General features: G+C 40.6%; 1 protein-coding gene across 1 annotated transcript in view; it reads right to left on the bottom strand.

Moving 5' to 3' along the window:
- elna (elastin a) overlaps positions 1 to 16,918 on the bottom strand; it is a 187,740-nt gene that overhangs the window by 76,672 nt on the left and 94,150 nt on the right. Inside the window, exons 6-7 of the mRNA XM_034169334.1 lie at positions 4,093 to 4,215; positions 3,738 to 3,809 (exon numbers count right to left, since the gene is read on the bottom strand). Of these exons, the coding sequence (XP_034025225.1) occupies positions 3,738 to 3,809; positions 4,093 to 4,215 (195 nt within the window). The remainder of the gene's footprint in view (positions 1 to 3,737; positions 3,810 to 4,092; positions 4,216 to 16,918) is intronic.

Below are 16,918 nucleotides of genomic sequence, written 5' to 3'. Positions count from 1 at the left end.
CTAAAACCTGACTGAAACTCTTCAAATAGACCATTCCTCTGCAGATGATCAGTTAGCTGTTTTACAACTACCCTTTCAAGAATTTTTGAGAGAAAAGGAAGGTTGGAGATTGGCCTATAATTAGCTAAGATAGCTGGGTCAAGTGATGGCTTTTTAAGTAATGGTTTAATTACTGCCACCTTAAAAGCCTGTGGTACATAGCCAACTAACAAAGATAGATTGATCATATTTAAGATCGAAGCATTAAATAATGGTAGGGCTTCCTTGAGCAGCCTGGTAGGAATGGGGTCTAATAAACATGTTGATGGTTTGAATGAAGTAACTAATGAAAATAACTCAGACAGAACAATCGGAGAGAAAGAGTCTAACCAAATACCGGCATCACTGAAAGCAGCCAAAGATAACGATACGTCTTTGGGATGGTTATGAGTAATTTTTTCTCTAATAGTTAAAATTTTGTTAGCAAAGAAAGTCATGAAGTCATTACTAGTTAAAGTTAATGGAATACTCAGCTCAATAGAGCTCTGACTCTTTGTCAGCCTGGCTACAGTGCTGAAAAGAAACCTGGGGTTGTTCTTATTTTCTTCAATTAGTGATGAGTAGAAAGATGTCCTAGCTTTACGGAGGGCTTTTTTTATAGAGCAACAGACTCTTTTTCCAGGCTAAGTGAAGATCTTCTAAATTAGTGAGACGCCATTTCCTCTCCAACTTACGGGTTATCTGCTTTAAGCTACGAGTTTGTGAGTTATACCACGGAGTCAGACACTTCTGATTTAAAGCTCTCTTTTTCAGAGGAGCTACAGCATCCAAAGTTGTCTTCAATGAGGATGTAAAACTATTGACGAGATACTCTATCTCCCTTACAGAGTTTAGGTAGCTACTCTGCACTGTGTTGTTATATGGCATTAGAGAACATAAAGAAGGAATCATATCCTTAAACCTAGTTACAGCGCTTTCTGAAAGACTTCTAGTGTAATGAAACTTATTCCCTACTGCTGGGTAGTCCATCAGAGTAAATGTAAATGTTATTAAGAAATGATCAGACAGAAGGGAGTTTTCAGGGAATACTGTTAAGTGTTCTATTTCCATACCATAAGTCAGAACAAGATCTAAGATATGATTAAAGTGGTGGGTGGACTCATTTACTTTTTGAGCAAAGCCAATAGAGTCTAATAATAGATTAAATGCAGTGTTGAGGCTGTCATTCTCAGCATCTGTGTGGATGTTAAAATCGCCCACTATAATTATCTTATCTGAGCTAAGCACTAAGTCAGACAAAAGGTCTGAAAATTCACAGAGAAACTCACAGTAACGACCAGGTGGACGATAGATAATAACAAATAAACTGGTTTTTGGGACTTCCAATTTGGATGGACAAGACTAAGAGACAAGCTTTCAAATGAATTAAAGCTCTGTCTGGGTTTTTGATTAATTAATAAGCTGGAATGGAAGATTGCTGCTAATCCTCCGCCCCGGCCCGTGCTACGAGCATTCTGACAGTTAGTGTGACTCGGGGGTGTTGACTCATTTAAACTAACATATTCATCCTGCTGTAACCAGGTTTCTGTTAGGCAGAATAAATCAATATGTTGATCAATTATTATATCATTTACCAACAGGGACTTAGAAGAGAGAGACCTAATGTTTAATAGACCACATTTAACTGTTTTAGTCTGTGGTGCAGTTGAAGGTGCTATATTATTTTTTCTTTTTGAATTTTTATGCTTAAATAGATTTTTGCTGGTTATTGGTAGTCTGGGAGCAGGCACCGTCTCTACGGGGATGGGGTAATGAGGGGATGGCAGGGGGAGAGAAGCTGCAGAGAGGTGTGTAAGACTACAACTCTGCTTCCTGGTCCCAACCCTGGATAGTCACGGTTTGGAGGATTTAAGAAAATTGGCCAGATTTCTAGAAATGAGAGCTGCTCCATCCAAAGTGGGATGGATGCCGTCTCTCCTAACAAGACCAGGTTTTCCCCAGAAGCTTTTTTTGGACACCACTCAGACAGCCAGCAATTCAAGGAGAACATGCGGCTAAACATGTCACTCCCGGTCCGATTGGGGAGGGGTCCAGAGAAAACTACAGAGTCCGACATTGTTTTTGTCTCATTGTTCATGAGATCAATACATTACCAGGTCAGTTGAAGAGCAAACCCTATTATCCAAACTAGTTGAAACATATTTCCAATGTGTATTTCACCTTGCTACATATCTCTCTAGCACATTTTGACCTCATCTTGCGCTAACAGGTGCATGGCCACCTGCCATATCACACCAACAATCCCAGTCTGTAACTGAGTGACATCTTTCTGACTTCTGGAGGTATTTGAATACCATACACCTTACTCAGGAGATGAATACTCTACCACGTCAGCCAAATTAGGCTAACCATTGCTCAAGCTAGTCAGGTCAAGACCCCTTGCTGATATTATGTAAGGACACTGGATTGCCATTGCGTGATTCACTCTCTGAGCTTACCCAGTGCCGTAACCAGTTCACAATCGGTAAGCTGTTTACCGATTGTGAATTGGGAGTTGACTTGTGAATTAAAGTCCCAGGAAGATTCTAAAGTTCATTTAGAATCATTAGTTTCCCTTTCAAAGTGTCATCACTGTCCAAGTAGAAAGAAAAGGAGAAGCAGGGATCCAGTTGACATATGAGCTCATTCGACCACAGGCAAAGTGACATCATGGAATTATATAACTGAATACTGAGTGAGGTTTGGGTAGATGCATCTTCCTGTGTTTTGATAATGAAGTAAGGAGATGTGCAGTTGTAGATTTAATAATTTAACTTCCCTCTGGTCACAGACTGCAGGTCGCCTTGGTGCAGAAGAACAAGTTAAAAAATTTCTTTATCCCAGCAGCCATAACTGTCCCTGCAACTCTAAGCCTGAATGAATCTACTTTAATTTATTGCATTTTCTTCTGTTTATTTCTCCTTTTGCAAACTATGTGCAATCACTGTTCAAGACCACTTGTCCAGTATTTGTTGTTGTTTTACTGTATGTGTAACATCTGTGCTGACTTATTTTCTGCCAGTACCAGAGACATTTTTTCCAGTCTATGAACAAGTTTGAAAAACCTTTAGAAAATAATGAAAAACAGCTTTATATTTCCTATTTATGCTGTATAATATTACAAATATTTTTTATATTATAGTGTGTACTAAATATATTGTCAATATTTGTACAATATATTTAATATTCGTACATTCAATATGAAGATATCAATATGTGAAATGTGTGATCTTAAAAATTGCACGTTTTGTTTCTTTTAGCCGGTCCCCAAAACCTATGAATAAATGTGGCTGTTTTTCAAGTTGTTAAACCATAATTTCATTAATGAATGATTATCCGTTACTGTCATTGTGTAGTCGTGGGCCAGGCAGTACAACTACAAAGAAATTCATTTCTTTCTTTTAATTTGAAAATAAAGTTAACTACTTGAAGATATGTTCGTTTTTTTAGGTTTTTTTTTTTTTTTTGAGGAAATGAACCCTTGCCTCCCCCCACATTTAATTATTTATCTAATTAATTTCATTCTAGCCTATCTGTTGACCCACTGAAGAACACACACACACACACACACACACACACACACACACACACACACACACACACACACACACACACACACACACACACACACACACACACACACACACACACACACACACACACACAATACTTATGCCATGTAGTACATATTAAATCTATCTTGTGTATGGTATCTGTACCTCTTTTGGCAGCCTTCGGTCCTGCTCCCGGGAAAAATCCCCCAGGACCTCCCCCATATCCGCCATAAACACCTAAATGACACAAATGTGACTGAGCAGACGGCTCTCTACTGAAGTAGAAATTATTTTTTTAAATGTTAAACGTTCAGTATGAAACCTCAGGAGAATTACTTCAGACTTAACATGATAATGTCACAAGACAACAACACAACAAAATTAAGATGTCACGACCTAAGACTAGAAGATAATAGGACAAAATAAAAGTACACGAATCTAAAAATATAGATCCAGGTATTTAAAAAGTAGTAGTTTATTGGATTGTATTTTACTGCCAGAAAGTCACACTTGCACAAACCTCCAGCTCCAGCTCCAGGCTTTACGTATCCTCCACCTGCTCCTCCTCCAAAGCCTCCAGGTCCCAGTCCACCTCCTCCAAGTCCGCCGCCTCCAAGGCCACCAATTCCTAAATTGCCATAACCTAAATGGGAAAAGGTTAGAATCACTGTGCTGTAAGTCAAACTGTGGATGAAGGCCAGAGATTGCACAATTTCACATCCTTGCTTCAGCTTCCTTGGACTTTACTTTGCAGTCAGAGTGGAGTACTGGGATACAGGAAGGCGTTGATTGCTGACCGCTGAAACATCACAGTCAGACGGGTTATACTGCATTCTAAACAGCGGAGGGAGCACTGTGCTTTATCTGAGTGCAGGGGTCACAGGCTTATCTGTGGGCTGCAAAAGCTTTTGGTTTGACAAGGATGAAGTAATGTGTCATTAAGTTTCTGCTTGCACATGAGATCAAAGAATACCGGAGATAAGATAAGGAAATGGGGAAAAAAAGTGTGGAAAGAGGATGTAAAATTTGCACCACCTACATATTTTCTCACAGGCTGAAAAATGTGCACTTCAGATTAGGACATAAAGCCCACTGGTAGACTCAGAGTAAGATTTTTTAAGCTATAAATAAATGCATATCAAAGTGTTAATTCTTTAGAAATGTGCACTGAAATAACTTGGTATTTTATCTAATGGCGGTTGTGTCACCGAGAGAGCTGCTATATTCCATGTCGACTTCCATGACATATGTCACAGGAGTCCAAAGTGAGCCGTTTCAGGACTAAAGTTCACTAACAGGTGAGCATCAACCCCCCATGCTGAAAAATTATGCCAACACTGCAAAGCCAAGACTTGAAATTCCTTGAATGGCCACTTGAGGCACACTTCAAAAGCGAGTCACTCCCCATATCAAAAATTATCAGAAGTAAACATTTCAGGTATTTTTCTGTCTATATGTGTTGGCCCTGCGATAGACTGGCGGCCTCTCTAGGCGGGGTAACCCGCTTCTCATTCAGTGACCACTGGGATACCCCCCAACAATGAGCTTTAACTGGAAAAACAAATATAGAAAATAAATGCGCAAACATACATGCTTACAGTCTGGTACACAAAACAGTTTTGGCATGTGTAGCTAGTTTTCATGTTGATGAAGGATGACTTTTTACATAACTCTTCCACTTAACGTATTTTAAGCCATAAAGTTATGAATATTTAGGGACATGTCCACTTTGGGTGACAACTAGTGTGTCAGGTCGAGGACTCTGCTAGCGGAGGCAGCTAGCTGCTATTGACTTGACTGTGTTTGTCCTTTCTGAGCATTTTATGACACAGTGTATCTGATCTGCGATAACATGATTTACTGTATCATTAAACGTATAAATGAATCATTAAGACGTCTGTGCTTCAGTATTTCCATTCAGTAAAATTTTAGTATTATTTAATTTGTATGTAAGCACAAATTGGCAAGTATTGATGGCTGGTGATGATAGTGACACTGATATTGCCACAGCTAGAGAGGCAATATGGCAGTTGCTGATTTTAAATCCTCCACCTAAGCCACTTGTTAAGAACCATCAGCCAATACACAAAAAAATGTGCTCAAGCTTCCAAATTCACGACCTACCTTGTTAGCCTTAACTAACTTGGCAACTTTGAGATAGGTGGCCGTGTTTGGGCTTCATTCATCCTAACCAGGTCCATTCATGGTCGAGCCAATTGCTGCCAAGATGGCAACATGTAGAACTGCCCCTCTTCGGCTTCGAACCCGTTCTTCAGAAAACCATGGAGGGTTTGCCCAGGATATACAACTGTATGCTTACAGGCTAGCTTGTACAATATGTTCATAGAATTATAGGTCTTAGAGGATGTTAAACACACACAAACAAATAACCCCATACACAATTACCTGAAAAAGGTAGAAAAAACCCTGTTGAAACATGATGGCTGCTTCTACGTATGTTGTGAAGTGAAAAATGCACTCACAGTAATGAATGTTTTTGAAGCGAGTAATGACTACAGGGCTGCCAACAAGCTTGTCCACTGCGGAACTTATTTTCAACAACATTTTAAAGACAAAAAAAGGGGGGGGGGGGGGGGGGCTGAGAACAAACATGGGAAAGAAGCAGAACTAAGGAGGGGTGACAGATCCGGCTGCAGGAGGAGAATTTGGAACCGGTTCAGTAATCTGCATGGTGCAGGTAACGATGCTGAGGAGAAGGAGGAATGTCCCGGGGAGACACGGACAGAGACACAGAGGTGTGGGGCTCCACGACTTAGTCAAAACAAATGTAGGCACTGGACTGACTCTCCAAGAACTTGGCAAAGTGGATGCACTGTGAGCCCAGATGCTAACCTAAGCATGCCAGTGATAATCCGTCTCCTTCCAAACTTCCAGCTCCATTCTTCTCGATTGTTCAGTTATCTCCAGAAACACCACAGAGTAATAACGCTCAATCAATTCCTATGCAAAACACAGTGAGCTCTGAGTTTCTATTTTCCAGTGATTGTGGTGCAGACAAAAACAATCTGACCACACAGTAAAAAAAAAAAAAAAAAGAAAGAAAGAAAAAAAAAGGATATGGTCAATAAGTCATAATAGCTTGTTTCTTTAATTTACTTCCTCTTAACATAATGATTTATGAAATTTCAAAATATTCTTCCAGTTCATATGGAGGATAGTTGACCAACCATGTTCCACTCAAGCGGCAAGTTCGGGCCATCCAAAATGAGGCACACCCAGAAGAAAAAAGTTGCAGTTCATTGACTGGCCACTTCAGGATGGCTACAAAAAGCAGAGCAGGTTCTCATAAAATCCCATGTACAAAAAAGGTCTTTGCTTACTTATCCATGACTACAGGGGGTTTCAAGCAAAAACTTTATGCATAATTGGGGGAGTGGCCACTTTGAGTGATAGTAAGTGTGGTGCCACTGCTGCTAACTGTGGCTGTTCATTGTTGTGGACAACCATGCCTGTCTGTTTTGAGCGTTTTATAACAAATATCTGTCATAATATGGCTTGTTGTGCAGTTAATTGTCCTAATGGATTATCTAAGAACTCTGTGCTTCAGCATTTCTGTAAAGTGACATTTTTTAAATTTAATTTTGTACGCTAACAGCATTAGGATTTTAGCAGCTACTGGTAACTTGATGATGTTAGGTCCAGTTAATCCATGATTGCTGTCGAAATAAATGGTTTATAATTAATCAAAGCCAACTGTTACGAAAACCACAGGTCAGTCCCCAAAAATATCTAACAAGAGCAATCAGAGATTTCTGACGTAAGCCACTCCGGATCTGGATCACCTCCAAAATTTAATGGAGTCTTCCACGGCTGAATATACGAGGTCTGTCAATAAAGTAACGGTCCTTTTTATTTTTTTCAAAAACTATATGGATTTCATTTATATGTTTTTACTTCAGACATGCTCGAACCCCGGTGCGCATGCGTGAGTTTTTCCACGCCTGTCGGTTATGTCATTCGCCTGTGAGCACGGCTTGGGAAAGAGTGGTCCCGCCCCCTTGTCGGATTTTCATTGTCTGGAAATGGTGGAATGAAAAGGACTTTTTTTTCCATCAGAATTTTTTCAGAAGCTGTTAGAGACTGGCAACTGGAAACCATTCAAAAAATTTATCTGGCTTTCGGTGAAACTTTTACAGGCTTCACAGAGAATAAGGTCTGTTAGTACAGCTTTAAGGACCCCTTTAAGGACACTCGGCGCTCCGAGCTGCGACGACGCGGCACAAGCCACCGGACCATTTCTAAATGGATGGCTCTGTGGATACGAGACCATCGTGTGCTCTTTCTCTGGTTATCACAAGAGCTGGACATCAGCCATATTCTGGCAGATTTCACTTTAAACAAGAGATTTTGTCATGGAAAGCCGCGCGGAGGCTTCGCGCGTAAAGACCGATTCGCTTTGGAAGTGAGACAATGGAACACCTCCGTTTCGGCGTGTCAGAGGACAAGTTTGGACATGTCCAGCTCTCCACAATTTCACTGATACTTACTGGACAGGTAAGCATTGAAAACCGAGATAGACATGTCCAAACTTGTCCTCTGACAAGCCGAAACAGAGGTGTTCTTTGTCTGGCTTCCAAAGTGAATCGGTCTTTACGTGCGAAGCCTCCGCGCGGCTTTCCATGACAAAATCTCGTTAAAAGTGAAATCTGCCGGAAAATGGCTGATGTCCAGCTCTTGTGATAACCAGAGAAAGAGCACACGACGGTCTTGTATCCACAGAGCCATCCGTTTAGAAATGGTCCGGTGGCTTGTGCCGCGTCGTTGCAGCTCAGAGCGCGGCGTGCCGAGCGTCCTTAAAGCCGTCCTTAAAGCCGTCCTTAAAGCTGTAGTAACAGTCCTTATTCTCTGTGAAGCCCGTAAAATTTTCACCGAAAGCCAGATAAATTTTTCGAATAGTTAACAGGTGCCAGTCTCTAACAGCTTCTGAAAGAATTCTGATGGAAAAAAGTCCTTTTCATTCCGCCATTTCCAGACAATGAAAATCCGACGAGGGGGCGGGACAACTCTGTCCCAAGGCATGCTCACAGGCGAATGACGTAACCGACAGGCGTGGAAAAACTCACGCATGCGCACGAGGGTTCAAGCATGTCTGACGTAAAAACATATGAATGAAATCCATATAGTTTTTGAAAAAAATAAAAAGGACCGTTACTTTATTGACAGACCTCGTATATCCGTGGTGCAAATGTGGTGAGAATCCATGAAGTAGTTTTGATGTAATCCTTAAAAGCCTTTAAAGAGAAACTTGATCCAGAATCCAGATCCGGATCACCTACAAAATCTAATGGAGTCTTCCATGGCCGAATATGCATCTGTGGTGCAAATGTGGTGAGAATCCGTCGAGTAGTTTTAACATCATCCTTAAAAGCCTATAAAGAGAAACTTGATCCAGAATCCGGATCTGGACAATCTCCTATTTCAAATGTTTAATTATTATTCCATCCACAGCATTTAAACAAACTGGTGAATAATTATTCTGTGTTCTGGGAGTAGAACGCACACAGACAACTGTGCGCGCAGTTCTCTGCATTCTAATAGAAGCAGGTGGCAGAACTGAAAATTTTCTTTGGGAGTGATGAAGATGGATAGAATAAGGGATGAACATATCAGAGGGACAGCACTGGTAGGACTGTATGAAGACAAAGTCAGAGAATTAAGAGATAGTCACAATTTTATAAAGATTGGAAAGAAACAGAACTGTTTTTAGAACAGGTTTTTGTGGATGAGAAAAAAGTGCGATAGAATGCCGGCGGAATAAGACTTTTAGCTTATTCATCCATCATCTGGTCCACCTGCACTCCCATGTGCACGACCCACCATGGCGTTCGTGTTCCGAGTCGATGAACACCTGCCATGTTGAACTCATCGATGATTTGAGATCAGGAGACAGCAGACAGGAAGCAGACATGTTGAAGACAGCCTGAAAGGGTGTGTGTGATTGTGAATGTCGACCCTTCAAAGTATGCTGGGAAGAAACACGCCACAGGGACTTCATTTTATTCTTGCTCCGACATACCTAAAATCATATAAATAAAATAAATACTACTCTGGGGGTTATATGTTCTCAGGAACGCAAGAACAAAATGAACTCTTGGTTTGGCGTCTTCCCACCGTCTGCATGATGGAGGGTAGGATTTTTCGATGAAGGCTTTCTGTTTTGTCATTTTCACTCCACCTCATCAGCTCAAACAAGCATGCTTTTGTTGGCCCACTCTTATTACAGCCTGTCAGCTCACACAAATAGACCTGTCTTAGCTCACGTTACTGCAAGTTGACACAGATGTTGTTTATTGTCATAAATCACACATGGGGAAAATCTGACAACAAATCATTGCTGTTTTTCTTTGGTGCTACCCCACCTATTTAGTTGAAAGCTGACAAGTTGAAGGATTTCTGACCACTGGTGACCTCTAGTGGCTGATATCCTGGGTGACCTTAATCACATTACAGGAATCCTCAGAGACCATTGAAAATTAAGATAAGACCTTGGCTAGAGAAGCAGAAACTTTCAGTAAAGTACTACATGGAAGGCACTGAAAACCCAATACTACACAGGAGACCGGAGTAAGGTCCAAGGAAACTCAAACGTGACTGGTGCAGTGCTTCAATACATCACAGCTTCCCTGTACTTCAAATACTTGCAGAAACATGGATTAATAGCCAGTTTATTTTCCAAAATTTGCTTTCACAGCTGTGATGTTACAAGTGCACCAGCAGGTTGCTGTGGTGAAACATCAAACAGTGTGGCGGTAACTAGTTGAGCAATGACTCATCTGTGGTGTTTGGCTTCTAGAAGATGTTTCAGAGGGTTTTTGGTTCTTACTGGGGACGTGTTTATTTAGTGGTGGAGTGACAGAAATTGGAGTAAGTGTGCAAATGCACATTTTAAAGTGAATTTCAAATACATAAATCATATATGTCACCAGGGGTTGCTGAATTATAACAACACATTAAATCCTACAGGACAGAACTATAAAGAGCAGCCGAGACTAAATACAAGGAAGTTTTTTTTTTCCTCTGTAGGCTTGTGGACCCATGGAACAGCCTCACATGTGAACAACTCTTGCCTTGTTTTCATATGTGTTAACACTCGCATCGAGTAATGCTTGTGTGTGTGTGTGTGTGTGTGTGTGAGAGAGTGAGTGTGTGTGTATATACATATAGATATATATGAAAAACTGCATCCCAGTCAAAATAGCTGATGCCCCCTCAGTATAATCTTTCAAAGCCAGGCTGGCTGAGATTTGGCGAGATCACCCAGCAAAATGCAATTTCAAGACAATGCCCTACAGAGGTGGGCGACTTGTTCCAGAAAGGGCCAAGAGGGTGCAGGTTTTTTTTGCAGCCACTGACTCCACCAGGTGATTTCACTGATTAATATCACTTTGAGCAGATGGAATCAGTTAATCAGCCCACCTCTGCAAGTAGTACTATCACGTCATGTGTATGCCAAGTAAATTCCTGCAAGGAGCTGACATCAGAGTATGTTGCAGCCTAGTTAGAGCCAGAAGGCAGCCTAGGCAGTTAGAGGCAGAAATTGAACTTGTAACAGTATAGGACTAGTCACTGGTATTTATATTGTTTATTTATATTTGCAAACTATTTTTATTTTTTATTTTCGCTTTTGAAACTCTGTGTGCTTCTTACCCTGTGTGCTGCAATACAATGCTGCTGGAACTTCGATTTCCCTGAGGGAGTCTTCCCAAGGGATCAATAAGGTTCCGTCTAATCTAATCTAATCTAATCTAATTGAATCTAATCTAATCGATCAGGTTTGACATCATGTGCTGGTGCTGTATATCAGCAGATCGACCCAACCACAGAGCTGCCTCAACTTCAGGTTGGCAACCACCCAGCCAGACAAACCCACCCACTTCCAAGAAATAGTCATCCATATGCCATAGACAGGTGATACATAGGTGTAGTTGTGTGCACAGTTAAGATTATCTGTCAACAATTAGCTAAAATAATTTTTTCATGAGTGGACTAGCTGTTTAGCTCACCTTGAAAAAAATATTCAAACCAATTTAGTTCCACTAACTTTGTAAATGTTGTGGCTTATACGCTAACGCAATAAGTTAAGTTGACAGATCACACGAAGACAACAAGCGTTAGCTCGAGGAGATGAAGGAACAGGAGGTCAACCCAGAGTAAATGCATTTATTAAAATGATCTTCCATGTATGTTTTTATTTCTTACTATGATGTTGACTTCTCACTTTTTGTCACCACAGCTGATCTGATATTGATCTACATATTGATTTGGCACAAGTTTTACACTAGATGCCCTTTTTTTCCTTACCATTGTCGCCTATGTGCTTGCTCTAGGGGTTGGTAAGGTTAGACCTTACTTGTGTGAAGCGCCTTGAACACTGGCAGCAAGCGCCTGTATAAATTAAATAAACTGAAACTGAATATGAATTGCAAATTCATATTACATGGAAAATGGACAAGGGTCATCTTAAACCAGAAACCTTCTATTTGGAAAGCAAGTGCACTAACCACTTGCAATTGTAATTTTTATTTCTTAAAATTTGTTTAATACTTTCTGTACTGTGAATAAACTCCACGTTGAATGGAAATCCTTAAACTTTCTGGTCTTTGGTCGTGTTTTTTAGGGATTTTGAGCAAGTTGAGCACTACCAGTTCACTTCTCAGTTAGCAGATTAGTAGCAATCAAAGTTGACTTTTAGGATCCAGTTGCTGGGGTTCTCATCACTGAGCTATCTGCATGCTAGATCAACACAACACATGGCTGTGATGTCGCTAACCTTGCCTCACAATGTAATGGAAAACACATGTCTGAGTCTCCCTAAGTTACTGTTCCAGTGGTACCCAAGCATTTTCTGGAGAGATCTACTACCAAAGACATTCATTCATCGCTTTAGTTCCCAAATAATGATACGTTTCAGTGAAATTCGATGGTTTGCAGCTGACTGGTGGATCCACCATCGTAGCCCTCGCACCAGAGTTGTCCAAGAGCCTAACAGGAAGATCAGCTTTAAGCAGCTGTTCAAAGTATTTAGCCCAGTGGGATAGTATAGCAGAGTCATTTGTCAAGGCCGTGCGGTCACTTGCTACGACTGGAAAATGGGTAATTATTGAGGAACACAGTGCTTCTATTCCTCTGTAACCAGGCTGAGGGTCAGTAGACCACAGATGGTGTGCCACCTGCTTGCAGGCTGCTGAAAACAATAATGTCTCGTCTAACATGACTGCATCACAGCCTGCGTTGTCAGCTCCTTAAATAAGCCAGAATTTTATTCAGAGTGCCCTCAGAGATGAAACACCTCCTCCTGTGAACAATTGTGATTCCAATGCAATCCCTGGCAGCTTTCAGGGCCTTGTGGAAGAACTCCGGCATTCCACGTAGTTCAAAGGTTATGAACATATTTACAAGTCCTCCACTCAGACTGCATGCAACCCCCATGAAACAGTCTTGAAGTCTGGCCAGATTAAGTCACCAAGCAGACAACATTCTGTGGGACTTTGACGGAAACCATATAGAGAAGCTATAGCAAGTCTGTTATCAGAGTTCACAAACTGGGCTCTTGCATCGACCCCACAGTCCTACAGAAAGCTCCAGTGTCTTCCCATGAGAACATGATCTATAATAGCAACTGTTGAAAAATCACAACCACCACCATTTTAACAGCACCCAAATTATAATTTTGAAAATTTGGGAAGGAATAATAAGAATAATAATCATGTTTGTCTGTATGTGGCCCGGCGACAGAATGGTGGTCTCTTGCCCAATGACCACTTGGATAGACTCCTGCCCACCAGGACCCTTAATTGCAATAAGCGTGTTTAGAAAATGGATGGATACACAAACCATCATCATCCACATAGCTAACAACAAATGACATTTTTTTAAGTACTGGCCTTTGCAACCAAAAATCTTTGCCACCGCATATTTTAAAGCTCTTGGGGAATACCAGAATTTATATATTTTTTAAATGTTCAAACTGAGACATCTTCAGTCAGGTCTAACAATCACTGTTTTTTTTTATTTTAAAATGTGAATTTTCCATATCATCCCATCATTTTCTGATTTGGGGTTGTATTTCTGGATGCTGCAGTTCTTTTAAACATTAAACTCATAAATTATTTCACATTATTTTACCACAGTTCAGACCCATCTTGCAGCAGAGCCGATGCTCAGTTATGACTCTATGTCAGTGTGTCAGAAAGCTTCGGCATCATTTGATTAGTGATATAAACGGTTATACTGGGTCAGTCAGAATACCACCCACCATGGATTTTTAATTTTGAATTTTAATTCAACCTTTATTTAACCAGGTTTGTCCCATTGAGATTGAGATCTCTTTTGCAATTTAATTCAATTTAATTTTTTAAACTTATAGAGCACCAAATCATGACAGGGTCGTCTCAAAGCGCTTCACATAAAACAACTCAACAAAAAAACCCAACACAATTTAAATAAAAAAAATCAAAGAACATGATAAAGTTAAAAAGATAAAAAAAAGAATAAAAGCATAGTAAACAATATATTAATCATATAAAATAGAAAACAAATGCATCTTCAGATGTGACTTAAAAGTCTCCACAGAGTCTAACTGCCTCACTAATACAGGGAGATCATCCCACAGGACGAGGGCACAATAGGAAAATGCTCTATATCCCACAGACTTTTTATTCGCCCTAGGGACACAGAGCAATCCTGTGTTCTGTGAGCGCAGAGCCCCTGCTGGTACATAGGGCTTAAGTAGATCTGCCAAGTAGGGCGGTGCCAGTCCATGAACAATTTTACAGGCCAGTAGCAGGACCTTAAAATACAGTAGTGTTCAGAATAATAGTAGTGCTATGTGACTAAAAAGATTAATCCAGGTTTTGAGTATATTTCTTATTGTTACATGGGAAATTACAATTTCAATTTATTTTCAATTTTCAATTTATTTTCCTTTACATAGCGCCAAATCACAACAGAGTTGCCTCAAGGCGCTTCACACAGGTAAGGTCTAACCTTACCAACCCCCAGAGCAACAGTGGTAAGGAAAAACTCCCTCTGAGGAAGAAACTTCAAGCAGACCAGACTCAAAGGGATCACCCTCTGCTTGGGCCATGCTACAAACATAAATTACAGAAATAATTCACAGAACAATTCACGGACGAATATACAAGAATTGCTGTTGGTGCACAGGACAGGAGGGTCGCCAACACAAACACAACTCCCATCTCTGGATGGAGCTGCACCTTAGAGAAAAAACAGAATCAGGCATCAGAAAGACAAAAAAATACTGTATAATTTGCCAGCATTAATCAACAAGAAAAACAGAAGAAATACTAAGGTGATCGCCTCCAGGATGATCAAAGACAGTCTGGAGTTACCTGTAAGTGCTGTGACAGTTAGAAGACGCCTGTGTGAAGCTAATGTATTTGCAAGAATCCCCGCAAAGTCCCTCTGTTAAATAAAAGACATATGCAGAAGAGATTACAATTTGCCAAAGAACACATCAACTGGCCTAAAGAGAAAAGGAGGAATATTTTGTGGACTGATGAGAGTAAAATTGTTCTTTTTGGGTCCAAGGGCCACAGACAGTTTGTGAGACGACCCCCAAACTCTGAATTCAAGCCACAGTTCACAGTGAAGACAGTGAAGCATGGTGATGCAAGCATCATGATATGAGCATGTTTCTCCTACTACGGTGTTGGGTCTATATATCGCATACCAGGTATCATGGATCAGTTTGGATATGTCAGAATACTTGAAGAGGTCATGTTGCCTTATGCTGAAGAGGACATGCCCTTGAAATTGGTGTTTCAACAAGACAATGACCCCAAGCACACTAGTAAAGGAGCAAAATCTTGGTTCCAAACCAACAAAATTAATGCCTCGCAGATGTGTAGAAATCAGGAAAAACTGTGGTTATACAACTAAATACTAGTTTAGTGATCACAGGATTGCTAAAAAAGCAGTTTGAACATAATAGTTTTGAGTTTGGAGCGTCAACAGCAGATGCTACTATTATTGTGAACACCCCCTTTTTCTACTTTTTTTTTTTTTTTTACTAATAGCCCAATTTCATAGCCTTAAGAGTGTGCATATCATGAATGCTTGGTCTTGTTGGATTTGTGAGAATCTACTGAATCTACTGGTACCTTGTTTCCCATGTAACAATAAGAAATATACTCAAAACCTGGATTAATCTTTTTAGTCACATAGCACTACTATTATTCTGAACACTACTGTATGATCTCGCAGAGACAGGCAGCCATTGAAGAGATGCCAAAATGGGAGTAATGTGGTTAAACCTTCTGCTTCGTGTCAAGAGTCTGGAGGCAGCGTTTTGAACCAACTGAAGACCCCTGATTCTGTTCTGCAGCAACCCAGAAAATAAACATTACAATTATCCAGTCTAGAGGAAACAAATGCATGTATCAGGATCTCAGTGTCAGCCATAGACAGGATAGGATGGATCTTCGCTATATTTCGCAGATGGAAGAAAGCAGTCCTCGTGATGTCTTTAATGTGGAGGTCAAAGGACAGCGTAGGATCAAAAATTACCCCAAGGTTCCTCACTTTGTCCGTATGATGTATAACACATGAACCTAAGTGCTAGCTGGTCAAACTGATGCCGATATCTTGTCTTGTCAGTATTCAAAAGCAGGAAATTACTAGACATCCAGCTTCTCACTGAAGCAAGGCAATCCTCTAGGGATGTTATATGAATAAGATTACCACCAGTCATCAGTATAGCAATGAATGTCAATCCCAAAATGCCGCAGAATGCGTGCAAGATAAAGGGAGAAAAGCAAGGGGCCTGGGATGGATCCCTGTGGAACTTATTTTGCAAGTGAGACCTGGACAGTTATAAAGTTTCCAAGTCACCTAACCTGCATGTCTTTAAATGTGGGAGGAAATCGGAGCACCTGGGGGAAACTCACGCAAACACGAGGAGAACATGCAAACTCCACACAGAAAGGCCACAAGTGGGAATCAGTCCCATGACCTTGTTGCTATAAGGCAGCAGTGCTAACCACTAACCCACCATGCCACCCAATCATTTAATCATACCAAAGCAAATGGGGGCACTATAGGACCAGGTCAACGTGGTTGTGAAAAACTGAGGCTAATAATAATAATAATAATAATAATAATAATAATAAAAACAAACAGGATTTTGAAAGGCAAGTGTCAGTTTTCTCATGGGATTTTGGGGAGGCGAATGAAATTCTTCTGCAGCCCCAATAAGCCCCTCCTTAAGCCCACGATGGCGTCAGAGTGGTCGCAGTTAGGGTACTACAGTGTATCCCTTCTTCACGTTGCTTTTGGAGAAATGAAAACGTGACGAGGGATAAAGT

The sequence above is a fragment of the Thalassophryne amazonica genome, chromosome 4, assembly GCF_902500255.1.
Source record: "Thalassophryne amazonica chromosome 4, fThaAma1.1, whole genome shotgun sequence".
In the NCBI taxonomy this organism is placed as follows: domain Eukaryota; kingdom Metazoa; phylum Chordata; class Actinopteri; order Batrachoidiformes; family Batrachoididae; genus Thalassophryne; species Thalassophryne amazonica.
Note: the sequence above shows the minus strand (reverse complement) of the source record. Positions and strands in the feature narration are given on the sequence as shown.